Source organism: Hippoglossus hippoglossus, chromosome 16 (assembly GCF_009819705.1).
Source record: "Hippoglossus hippoglossus isolate fHipHip1 chromosome 16, fHipHip1.pri, whole genome shotgun sequence".
Taxonomy (NCBI): domain Eukaryota; kingdom Metazoa; phylum Chordata; class Actinopteri; order Pleuronectiformes; family Pleuronectidae; genus Hippoglossus; species Hippoglossus hippoglossus.
The window spans coordinates 5,222,335-5,236,133 of record NC_047166.1 but is presented as its reverse complement, the minus strand read 5'-3'; the positions used below and the strand labels follow the sequence as shown (position 1 = coordinate 5,236,133).

Here is a 13,799-nt window from a genome sequence, read left to right as displayed (position 1 = left end):
CACAAATTATACTATAAGAAAACTTATAACTGCTTAAAGTCACAAGGCTTCAATTTCACAGAATTATACTTTACTCTGGTGGAAGAATTACAGAGATTTAAGTACTTTAGGTCATTCATTTCTCAGTTGCTATTGTTTCAACTGTCAGAAGTAATAATTAATTAAAAAAACTGGACCACTGAAAAAATACATGAGAAAAATGTACTTTTGCATCGATAGTTTTTTAAAGGAAGTTTTGGTTTGATCTGTTTGGATGAAAAAAAAAGTGGCAGCTGGAGTAAGTCGTCGGGGCAGGATTGGCATCGGTGTCACAGGTTAACGTGAGAGAACCACCAACTTTCACTTGGTTATCAGAAGAGCCACTGACAGAAATGCTCGTCTTCCTCGGCTTATCTGGAAAAAGGACCCAAGTGAAATGACCTTTATCTCAACAACAGGTGAATCTGAAACAGAAGATTCTTTCAGGTTAATTCACAACCCAGATAGCACACGGATGTGGGCCACTTCAGGCAATGATCCGGCACTTCTGGTCTTCTCCTGGCCCAGGACAAATCTGGACCAAGACACTTGCTATGTGAGTGACGGTCCACTAAGAATGTAATATTGTGAATACTATGCAGAAGATTTTAGTTCAGAATTCAAATTAAATCAATACATGAAGATAAAGTTGGGGGACAAAGCTTTTGAAACAAGAGTCCTGAGGATCTGAAACAGCCTGAACGAGGACAGACAGCAGACTGAGTCAGGAGCTGACAACAAACTTTCATCTTACTTCATTCACTGATTTTACTTGGGTCTAGTTTTTATTCTTTTATGACAGATTTTGATGATGATGATGATGTGTTTCTACTTTATTTGTTATTTGGGAAGCACTTTGTAACGTTGTTTTGAGAAGTGCTATTTGAATTAATCAAGTTATGACAACAGGCCACTTCAGTCATGTTGAAATAGACGTTTTCAGTTCAAAGAAATGTTGGATAAGTTTAATGAATGAATTAATTTACACCATAGTTAAAAGAACCCTGTGGTGTTTTTGACATTGTGGAGTAATGTTTTCTTCTTTTTGGAACCAGCACATCTGATCAGTATTTACTTTATACGCAGTAATGTTGAATATATACCCGGACGACCTGCTCACTTATCAGTCTCTTCTCTCCTCTTTCTCTGCCTCTATTTCCACAGCCAAAAGCATTTTTTACCAAACTACAATTCAATCCTCATTTTCTAACCCCAAAAAACTATTCTCCATCTTTTCCAACCTCCTTGACCCCCCCAGTCCCCCTCCTCCTTCCTCCCTTCTACCAAGCCACTTTGTCAACTAATTTAAAAAAAAGATAGATGACATACGCTCCTCATTTTCTAATCCTCCTTCTATAACTACATTTCCATCAACTGCATCTTCATCCCCTTCGCTTTCTTCTTTCACCCCCCTGTCTCCCAATCAAGTTCTTACCTTGGGAACCTCCGCCCGCCCGACCACCTGCCCCCTTGATCCCATCCCATCTCACATTCTCCAGTCTATCGCTCCTGACCTTCTTCCTTTTCTCACCCATCTTATCAACACTTCCCTGTCAACTGGCTGTTTCCCTAACTCTCTGAAGGAGGCAAGAGTAAATCCTCTCCTGAAGAAACCCACCCTCGACCCGTATGAAGTAAATAACAACAGACCTGTCTCTCTTCTTCCCTTTGTTTCCAAAACTCTCGAGCGCGCTATCTTTAATCAACTCTCCTCCTATCTCCACCATAACAACCTTCTTGACCCTCACCAGTCTGGTTTCAAGGCAGGCCACTCAACTGAGACTGCCCTCCTTGCTGTCTCTGAGCAACTTCACACTGCTAGAGCAGCCTCTCTCTCCTCTGTCCTTATCCTTCTAGACCTCTCTGCTGCATTTGACACAGTGAACCACCAGATCCTTACTTCCTCCCTTCAGGACCTGGGTGTCTCAGGCTCTGCTCTCTCCCTGCTCTCATCCTACCTCAATGACCGCACTTACCGGGTAACTTGGAGAGGATCTGTGTCTGAACCTTGTCCTCTCACTACTGGAGTCCCTCAAGGTTCCGTCCTGGGTCCCCTCCTCTTCTCTCTGTACACCAGCTCTCTCGGCTCTGTCATTCACTCACATGGCTTTTCCTACCATAGCTATGCTGATGACACCCAACTAATCCTCTCTTTTCCCCAATCTGAAACACAGGTAGCAGCACGAATCTCTGCCTGTCTGACTGACATCTCTCAGTGGATGTCTGCACACCACCTGAAAATTAACCTTGACAAGACTGAACTACTTTTCCTTCCAGGGAAAGACTCTCCCACCCATGACCTGACCATTAACTTTGACAACTCCGTGTTAACCCCCACTCAGACTGCTAGGAACCTGGGTGTGACACTCGACAGTCAACTCTCCCTTACTGCCAACATTACTGTAACAACACGTTCCTGTAGATTCATGCTGTACAACATCAGGAGAATACGCCACCTTCTCACTCAGAAGGCGGTGCAGGTTCTGGTCCAGGCCCTGGTCATCTCACGCCTAGACTATTGTAACTCCCTCCTGGCAGGTCTACCTGCTAGTGCCATCCGACCTCTGCAGCTCATCCAGAATGCAGCAGCTCGACTGGTCTTTAACCTAAATTCACTCACACTACTCCGCTCCCCTGCTCCCTTCACTGGTTACCGGTGGCTGCCCGCATCCGTTTCAAAACATTAGTACTTGCGTACCGTGCTGCGAACGGATCGGGTCCAGTCTACATCCAGGACATGGTCAAACGTTACACCCCAGCCCGTTCACTCCGCTCTGCTTCGGCCAATCGGCTTGTTGCTCCCTCACTGCGAGCTAAACACTCATCAAAATCACGACTGTTTGCTGTCCTGGCTCCTAAATGGTGGAATGAGCTCCCCATGGACATCCGGACATCAGAAAGTTTACACATCTTCCGCCGCAAACTAAAAACAGACCTCTTCCGACTATACCTTGAATACAATTTTAAACTAACAATTTAGTAGCACCTAAATGGCACTTACTTATAGCACTTTGTAGTTTTGCTTTTTTGAAGAAATTGTACTTTCTTGATTCTTGTTGTTCTAGGTTTGTACCCTCATGGTTGAATGCACTTATAGTAAGTCGCTTTGGATAAAAGCGTCAGCTAAATGAAATGTAATGTAATGTAATCCTCCTTGTTTATCCATTCACCATCACAAGTGCATCATTCTACTCACATCTGACTTTAACCTCAGCTGGCTGTGACTTTCCTCTTCCAATGTAATTGTTGGCTTCACAGCTGTACAGTCCACTGTCAGAGGGACTGGCTGAATTCACCCTGAAGGTCTGAGTCTGAGTCTGTTGGACGATTTCCTCTCTCCCATCAGTCGTCTTCATCCAGGTGACAGCTCTCACTGGTGGGTTGGACTCGGCAGTACAGCTCAGTGTCAACGACACATTTTCCTTCACATCAAGACCAGGATTGGCTTGAACTGTCACATGTTTGGGACTGTCTGCAGTAACCAACAATATAGAAAACAGAGAACTGTCAGATTTAATCACTGTCCAATATTGTTTCAACTAGAAGTAATAACAAATAAAAAAAAATGGACGACTGCAAAAATACATGAGAAAATGAATTTTAATCGATAGTTTTTTTATGGAAAGTTTTGGTTTGATCTGTTTGGTTAAAAAACTAAAGTTTTCACTTGGTTATTACTTTCACTTGGTTATCAGAAGAGCCACTGACAGAAATGCTCGTCTTCCTCGGCTTATCTGGAAAAAGGACCCAAGTAAAATGACCTTTATCTCAACAACAGGTGAATCTGAAACAGAAGATTCTTTCAGGTTAATTCACAACCCAGATAGCACACGGATGTGGGCCACTTCAGGCAATGATCCGGCACTTCTGGTCTTCTCGTGGCCCAGGACAAATCTGGACCAAGACACTTGCTATGTGAGTGACGGTCCACTAAGAATCAATAAAATGAATTCATCAACTTACATTTAACAGTGACTTTAATACTCTAGGATATAGGCGACTTGACTGAGAAACTATGTAGAGTGAAGCTATAGCCAAACTGCTCGAGAGTCATAACTGATCTAGAATAGTTCAACCATCGACTAAAAGTGAAGCCAAAGTGTCTAGATCGCCACCTGGTGCCTGACTGCGGTATAAATCTCACCCTCTGAATTTTAGTGAATGGGACATGGACCAAACTAAAATGTCAAAATTCACATCAACTAAAATGATCTCAAAGATGGATTCTGTAATTTGTATCACTGGTGTATGTTCAAATGTTCATTTTTCATGTACGTTTGGTTATTAATTATATTTCCTCCCGGAGGAGCCTTGGTTGCTCGGGGCATGAAGGACACATTTGTCTACTCATTGTAATTTTATGTATATTCTGAAATGTATTTTAATATTCAGATTTTTATTGTAAACACCTTCAACGGGATTTCCAGGGTCACTTGTAGAAACATCTGTCGGTGAAAACACAAGTGGAGAAGTGAGTTAATCTTTCATGCAAATGTTGGAAAAAATATAAAACATTGTTTTCAAAGTGGAGAAATAAAATCCTTACGTTTTATTAGGGCCAGAAAAACCAACCACATGACTGTCTGAGTCTCCATCTCACTACAACTGGATTTCTGAAACAAATAAAAACTGAAAAGTGGATAAAAACATCTTAAGATCACAGAACTTTTTCTTTTTACTGTAAAACGTGTGATCAAAGTTATTTTTCAGCTTGTCTCAGAATTTCCTTCTTCCTCTCTTCATTTCTTTTACTGACAGTTAGAGTTGTCTTTGTTTTGTTCCTCATTTCAAGATGGTTGTGAACTTGTAGTTTGAAAACACATAAGTCATCTCACCTCTACGCAGAATTTGTCATTTATTAAAGGAAAATAAATGTAGTTATTTTACAATGGAATATTTGGGCCACATGTTTTTGTTAATCCCAGAGTTCAGTTTCTTTTTTAATAACTAAAATATTGTTTTTTTTCTGTTTTCTGTTTTAATTTTATTTGACATTAGCTACTTGTTCAAATCACTTTTATTGAAAGAAACCCCAGAACACATATAAAATACTTTGACTGCAAACATAACAGTGTCTTTATTACATTTGAATTTTTGAACCTTTTAGTCTGAAATATACTGTTTAAAAAGTCATATCTGGCTCTTTGGGTTCATCTCAGTCTTCAGGGAACTACGACATCTGAAACTGATGTTGGAGTTTTCATTTGGAAAAAAGTATTTCAACTGAATGGAAGAAAAAGGGTTTTAAATTATTATTATTATTATTATTATTATTATTTTTAAGTGATCTGGATTCAAATTTTATTCAGAAAAAAAATATCTTGTTTCATCCACAAAAAATACAGTTTGTAATCAGTGTATATACTGTAAACAAAACTTCTGAAACACTATATTTTACTCTCGTAGATTAACATCATGAGGAGATAAATAACCATAGAAGCTTGTTCTTACCTCAGAGGACCCACTTGTATCAGTCTGTCACACACAGCCTCACTCCGAGAATGAGACTTTACAGAAAAAGGAAGTGTTCACACTTTGAAAGGGGATGCAAAAAAATAATTTGCAACCCCTATCATGCAAGCCAGAAAACAGCTTCTTGTAGGTGTTCTGATTACAGCGATAGCGTTCGCAGCTTCTCACAGTATTTGCACACAGATGCACTTCCTCCCACTTCCTCTTTTTGTCGTTGTTTTTTGCAAAGTCTGGTTAATCGACACAGAGCAGTTTACAGTACTACATATTGATTTGGAGAATTTATGCTCACATAGTATTCACAGTGTCTCTATTTAAAACGTCATCTAACAAGGTGAAAATGTATCAAAAGGGTTTTTACAAGCCCTTTAAGTCTCGGGGGTTCCACGCCTCGCTGTCGGGCCAGTCGCTCGACTGATTTGTCATCCAGGCACAGAGATAACTGCTTTCGTCAGGATCCGCACTGCTACACTCGAGTCCACCATAGAAGCCACCAGGGGGACGGGAATGGCAGACATCCCACCAGATAGTGATGCAGCGGCCCATACCAGAGCTTTGAAGGCCTCCTTTTTCTGGGTGACCAGGGCTGAGGTGAGCGTCGGGAGAGCCAAGAGAAGGGCTTGGGCTCGGATCTCTGGAAGGTCTTTGCCCAAGTCGTCCAACAGACAAGGGAAGTCAGACTTCTCCAGGGTGGAGGGTCTGACCACGTAGACTTTAGGCTGCGTCACACCCTGCGACCTCAGTGTTTCCAGACTGGCTTTCCTCTTCTCTGCCAGGTTCTTCTCTGGATCTCCAACCGAAGCCAAGAGAACCCAGTACACCGTTTGTCTCTATCCATGTATCCCTCAGGTTCGAATGGGGAGGTGTCGGGCACAGGCGGCAGGTCCCACAGGCGAAAGTCAGGGTGTTTAGGGTCAGGGTAGCCTGCCACGTCCTCTGAGGCCACTGGGGTCGAAGCAGGAGCCGCCCCCTCATCCCCAGGTCCGAGGCCACGGAGGGAGTTGATGAAGGAGTCTTTTCCATCACCACGGTTTCCCACCACAGCCAAGTTGATCCTACTGATCAAGAGATCTTCCACCGCGTCCCTGACATCTGATAACTTATTGCTGTCTATGGATTCTTTCAGGGTCTCAAGGAAGCTCAGGCCTTTGAAAACATCAGCCATTTCTGCAGAGAGACACAGAGTGAATTATTAGAAGAGTCACAACTGGTCCTTTGATAAAGAACAGATATGATGGATACTATCTATCAAATATCGACTAATTCAACTAATCTCTCTCTATCTATTTAGTCTGTTGCTCTGTGACTTTCATATCTCGAGAAGCGTTCATCTTATCGGCTTCTCACGTGACATGTGCATTGTTAAGGGCCCAAGGAAGTGCAGTGTGGAATTTGCCGTGATTTGGAAACGCAATACGTTCAATAATAGGCTGATAAGCTTTGAATAAACAGGCGACCAGCGCTCTGCAGCAGAGGCGACTGGGACCCATCAGCGGTTCTGTGGACTGAGTCCCACAGTCGGCCTTTAGTTGCCGTGGCAAATCGAACAGGCACGTTTACAACTGGCCCTGGTAACAATAGATAAAACAGGTGTCTTTGCAGTAATAATGATAAAGCATTAACTTAGAGGAAACCTGAACTAAAAAGTTAAATAATAATAATATATTAATATTACATTCTTCAGCAGTACTGTTAGTGGTGGAAAGTAAACATGTAAATATACTCCAGAACTGTGCATTTCTTGTTTTTTAATTACACTTCTTCTCTACAACTTATGACCCTTCACATGTCTTCAGTTGTTCAGGAGAGCATGACCCAGACAAATACCTTCATCTGAAGTAAAGTAATTAGCTCCATGCAGGTCCGGACCTCGGTATTATTTAAAAATGCATGTATGTGGGCGGTGGGTGAGTGAGTAGGCGGTGGAGTGGATCATCTTCTCGTAAATATACAATGTAACGTAGTGTTAACGTCTCCTGCTCGACCTCCAGACCGGAGTCGGTGACGTACAGGGGAGATGTCTGTTCTCCTCCCCGGCTGAAGCTGCTTCTCGCTTCAGGGTTCACACCCTTCACTTTTTGCAGCAGAAGAGAAATAACGGAGGACACTTCTTCTTGCCTGGAGAAGATGTTGTATTTATTTTCCAACACACTGTAACTTACACTGTCCATCTTTATACTTTCTCTCCTCTCTCTCTCTCTCTCTCTCTCTCTCTCTCTCTCTCTCTCTCTCTATCTCTCTCTCTCTCTCCTCTCTCTCTCTCTTTCTCTCTCTCTCTCTTTCTCTCTCTCTCTCTCTCTCTCTCTTTCTCTCTCTCCCCTCTCTCTCTCTCTCTATCTCTCTCTCTCTCCTCTCTCTCTCTCTCTCTCTCTCTCTCTCTCTATCTCCCTCTCTCTCTCTCTCTCTCTCTCTCTCTCTATCTCTCTCTCTCTCTCCTCTCTCTCTCTCTTTCTCTCTCTCTCTCTTTCTCTCTCTCTCTCTCTCTCTCTTTCTCTCTCTCCCCTCTCTCTCTCTCTCTATCTCTCTCTCTCTCCTCTCTCTCTCTCTCTCTCTCTCTCTCTCTATCTCCCTCTCTCTCTCTATCTCCCTCTCTCTCTCTCTCTCTCTCTCTCTCTCTCTCTCTCTCTCTCTCTCTCTCTCTCTCTCTCTCTCTCTCTCTTCACCACTCACTCTCTTAAACACATGAAGCACTTTCTTAAAGGAGCTGCTCTACTCTTATAACACGAGGCCAATCAGTGAATTGACGGACAGAATCTACCCTGCACTGTTACAATGTAAATATATGAGCTGGGTTGTTGTGTTTCTTCACTGAGACTCAAATGAAGAGATTTCTTCAGACACACTTTCCTTTGGGAAGGCACAAGAGGCTGAAGTCAAGCCCAAGAGAGAAAGACAGAAAGGTGGTGATGATGAGAGAGAAGGACCAGTGTTCCCACTGTTCCCACCCAGGACAGAATCAGTGTTATATCTCTGTGCTGTTGAATACAAAGACTGTTCTGATCCTGTTCAAACAATGTAATAACCACATGTTCTTTGGCAATTATAATGGAACTTACAGGCTCAAAGTAAATACACACCCAGCGGAGGTATCATAATAATATGGTATTTACTGTATAACACATATTGCTTATGTGGATGCACTGTTTGAGACACGTTTCTATAGTTTAAATACAAAATGATGCAAACTCAAACACAATGGTAAGTCATCTATGCTGTTGTCCACTCACATGGTTTTGAAGCTACTGTTAACCAATAGCTGATCTCCAAACATCTTAAAATGTGCATATTTAGATCGGGGATACTGCCCTCCGGCTACGGGCCTGGCTCCATGGCAACTAAAATACTTACTCATTGATGCACCTGTGTGAAAATGTAATAACGTATCTAATAATATCCTAATGTCTCAGAATTTGTACTTTTACTAAGGTTTACATGGTCCGTTAATAGAAATGCATCACATGATAATGTCCATTTCATGATGCAATGTGTTTTGTGTGTACATGCATTCTTCAGAAACCCTTTCACGCTGTGACATGTTCACAAATCCAACAATAATGTCAATAAACTTTAAAGTTCATCATTTGTTCCAACATATTTCATTTTATTTTGAGCTACAGGATATTTACATTTCAGGTGTGTGGGTTTGGATTAAGTTCACAACACTTGAAAGGACAAAAAAAAACATTCAGCAGTGATTCTCAGCATTTCTTGTCTAACTGCATGTCATTTATATATATAGATTATATAAAAAGTTATTAATACAATCATTTTACACTCAAATTATTTACATTTTAAGTTGCAAAATAAGGATTTTAACCGTTTATCCCTCACATTTTGCTATGTTCACGGTTTTCCTCAAAACCTTTAATTAACAGTTGCAAATATTTATATATTATATTTTAGCTCAGTAATGTAACTTATGTGCCTTCTTGCTAACTAGTTTTAAAATACTCCTAATGGCAACACGCACAGTTTTGTTGTAGCTGCATAAGGTTTGTTGACCAGCTTACATTACTGTAGATTTACGATTACGACCTATTTTGCTTAACACATGAACTCTTCAGACTCTCTGTGATGACTTCTTGTGAATATAAACTTCCTCAGGCCCGAGGTAGCTGTAAAAAGCAGGACGAGAACATCTCGGGTCAAATCCTGACGTCAGAGTAGGAACACTCATCTTCGTCTGAGCTGCTGGAGTCTCTGTTGGTCGTCTGACGTCGGGGCGTCGCTGTGAATGTCACCTGTGAATAGTTGAGCTCCACTTCACCTTCACTGATGTGGTCGTCAAATAGATTTGGAGATGTTGGTGCACGTGCAGTTGCATTACTAACGTTTTCATAGTCCTGCAGGCTCTCTGGTTCATTCTAGGATGAGAGCGGAGGTAGTTTATAGATTATTTATGGAACAATTTCTGGATTAAATTCAACTAATAGCAAAACATAGAGACTGATATAACGAAATGAGAGGTCACGGTTCCTGACCTTTCTAACTCGCGTTGGCTTGGACACCTTTGCATACACAGGGTCTTCTTCCACCTTTCTTTGCTTGTTCCTTGAAGAACAAATATGAACATGACGTGTGCTGATCAATAACACCTTTGTTGTTCTGGTATTGTTACACAAAGATTAAATTCTCACTTTATCTTATTCTTAAAGTGCAGAGAAGTGAAGTTGACATAATCGCCATCGGTGTTTCCAGCTTGCTGTCTTGTGGGGTTTTGTGCAGAGGCAGCCTGAGCAGACAGAAAACATCAGTGATTATCAAGCAGCAACTGAATCGCTTCACTCATGCTCTAAAATGGATGCTGTACAGGTTGTCTTTTAATTAATGGCCCCAGTATACTGAGATATAAGTGCACTGATAGACAGATACTGACAGGGCAAACAGTGAGGGCAGGATATGGAAGTACAAGGAGGGAAAAGCAACAGCTTGAACAGTAAGAGACACATCTGCCTGTAGAGCCAGATTAATACTGATGATAGAAGATGGAAGGCAGTAGCTCTACATGGTCAATTTGAGGGGTTGTAGATATCCTGATAGATTATTTATTTACAATTTTTAGATCTAATGTGCACATGTTGTTGTCTTGTTTCAGATCCTTGCATCGTGTGAACTCAAAATAAAACAAATAACACATTCTGGGACTTCGGAGGCTTTGTAATATCACCATTAAAACATATTTGATTACATATTATTGAAATTATGACATAATTTAGAGTATTTAGAAGAATTAGTAGTTTTACAGCTGTAACAGGTCAGAAGTGATGAAGCAGAGGCTTAAATATCCTGAATCTTATACCTATACTCTCCTTAATCACTGTTTCCTACGATTTCCAATATACAAATAGCCAATTAGAAATAGATTTTGAAGTTTCAACAACTGGTAGTTAAATAATATTAAAAAATGTATTGTGCTAAGACAAGGTTCTGACAACAGGCCACCATGACCAGTGTTGGGACCTGGTTTTTTGTGAGACAACACTTCGGTAAGACATGTTCAGTCAAAAGCCTGAAGCAGCATGTTCCCCCAGGACTCAGTCTCCCAGAGGGCATCAACGTCACACAGAGGTGTGAAAACCCCCCCAGGGACACAGGTTTCAGCTCCCATTGGTCACTCTGGACCCCATGACCTGTGAGGTCACCGGGCCAATATAAGGCCAGGTCTCCCCCTCTTCTGCCTCTTCTGCCCTCTTCCTACAATCCTTCTACAGGAGGGAAGGCTGTCGAGCCTCTTCTCCAGCTCACATCTTCTCTTTCCATCCAACTCTTCGAGAGGAGCACAAAGGTGCAGCTTCCAGCTCATCTCACCAAGGAAACCTCCTCACCCTCCAATCTCTACCAACGTCCTAGCAGCGATGCGATGTCCTGCACGAAAACTTCAACCAGCAACTGAGCTACATAGCTCAACAGAAACCAGCAAGACGACACAAAACTTCGAACTGCACAGCAACTTCCTTTTTCCCCTTTCCACGGACTGGTAACACAACTGGGCTTAATAATTATACTAGGCTAAGCAAGACTGTTTATTCGATTCTGTGTGATGTTTATAAGTTTGAGTTGTGGTGTTGTGATATTTTGGTTACAAGTTATTGAGAAAGTAATGTTAGTCTGTTATGCTCTGCACAGTCTTTCGTTGCATCCAATCTAGTAACTTTGTCTAATTTGGCACACACACACGCATAACTCTTCACCTCATTATCTCTACAGGTCGTAAACATTCCAATAGGTGGGGGAAGGGTGTTATCTCTTTGGCCAGCCGCCATTTTGGAAGCACACAGACACACACACACACATGTATACACACATACCTATCTTTGTTTAGCAATTAGACCGTTAGTAATTTGTGTTTTTATACTTTATTATATTCATAATAAATGTTTTTCTTTCACAAATGTTTTTTTCATTAATGTTGCATAAGTGAATTTTGCCAACCTCTACACTGTCAAGAACTCCATATCCTTCAACTTAGCTAACTATCTATATGGTAATTTTTGTTATAGTTATTAATTTAATTGTTAATCAGAGTTCCAAATTTGTAGTTAGTACTTTTATGAGACTTAATTCAATAAATTGGCTATCTTTTCCCTTCCTTTGAAGGGTGGTGCCCCGAGGTAACTTTAATCAATTAAAGTTATTATTTAATATTAATAATAAATATTAATATTTAATATTTTATTTTGATAACCATATTTATTGAATGCCGAAAGGCACACCATTTTATGGTATCACGTTTGATGCATTATGGCACAACACCAGACACTTTGAATTAAACTCTTTTTAATATAAATCTTCTTGAGTTTTACTAAAGTCTCCATATATGATTGTTTTAACTTGTTGTTTTCTTGTTTAAAGTGTTGTCTCAACCTGGGACTCACCTGGGGCAGATTCAAAATGCTGTAAACAACGTTGATGTCGGTCGGAGGCCTGTGGAATATAAAAGATATGTAAGAATAAACACTTGCACACAGAGTGAATGAATATTATAAATAACAGGGCAGACTTTCATTGTGCCATTCATGTCTGGAGGATCTAGAAAATAAATGGATGCTTTGACTCCAGCATGAGCAGCAGCCCATGTCTGACTCTGTCCCACACAGTGTTCCTTGTCCTGGGTGGGGACAGTGTGTTGTGTGGGTGCGGTCTTACGTGCTGTCTGGAAGAGGCTGGCGTCGTTGGGCCCCTGGACGCCCCAACTGCTCTGACAAGAGGTCGTCTCTGCTCCTGATAGGCTCCGCAGAGACATTCTCATACGTCAGACTCCTCCTCCTGGTACCATTACACCAACCCTTAAATTATGTACACACACACACACACACACACACACACACGCACACACACACACACGCACACACACACCACACACACACACACACACACACACACACACACACACACACACACACACACACACACACACACACACACACAAACACACACACACACACACACACGCACACACACACCACACACACCACACACACCACACACACACACACACACACACGCACACACACACACACACACACAAACGCACACACACACCACACACACACACACACACACACACACACACACACACACCACACACACACACACACACACACGCACACACACACACACCACACACACACACACACACACACACACACACACACACACACACACACACACACACACACAGGATATGTCACTTCTGTCCGGAGGTTTTCAATAAAGAAGTAGAATGGATTAAACAAACATGTCATTACCGAAAAACCAGAAGGGGATTTGGTGTTTGTTGTTCCTTGTTGAAAAGATGTCTTCCTCCTGTATCTGAAAACATAGAGGGACATGATGTGGTTACACATGCCAGACCATCTCTGAAATGTATTTATTTAATCAAATGCACTTCTTATTCATTCACCTTAAAACTACGACGATTAAAATGATAATCATCAGGACAAATAGAGCAGGAACGAGGAACTTCAGGATGTGCAGATAGTTTCCTGTGGTTAGAAGAGGGAGCATCATATAGAGCTTGACCTTTGACCCTTGGCTACCAAAATCAAATCAGTTACTCCTTGATTTTAATTGTGTGTTTGTGCGAAGGACGTAGGACATAGGACATAGGACGTATGGACGTATGGACGGACAACCAGAAAACATGTTCTGATATAAACCTCCCACATGTCTCCTGATCAATAAATCACACAGTTATAAGGCCTTGAAATTCACTCACGTTCAAACAGATGGACGGGATCAGACAAACTTTGGTCGACTTCATTTCCTGCGACGCAGTAGTAGACTCCTGGCTGGTTTGAGTACACTGT

The 13,799-nt window shown here is 41.6% G+C and overlaps 1 protein-coding gene across 1 annotated transcript in view; it reads right to left on the bottom strand.

Annotated features, from left to right (window-relative positions):
• Window positions 1-13,799, bottom strand: part of LOC117777400 (hemicentin-1-like) — a 1,765,934-nt gene that overhangs the window by 1,731,630 nt on the left and 20,505 nt on the right. Inside the window, exon 5 of the mRNA XM_034612162.1 lies at window positions 3,215-3,490. Coding sequence (XP_034468053.1) covers window positions 3,215-3,490 — 276 coding nt within the window. The remainder of the gene's footprint in view (window positions 1-3,214; window positions 3,491-13,799) is intronic.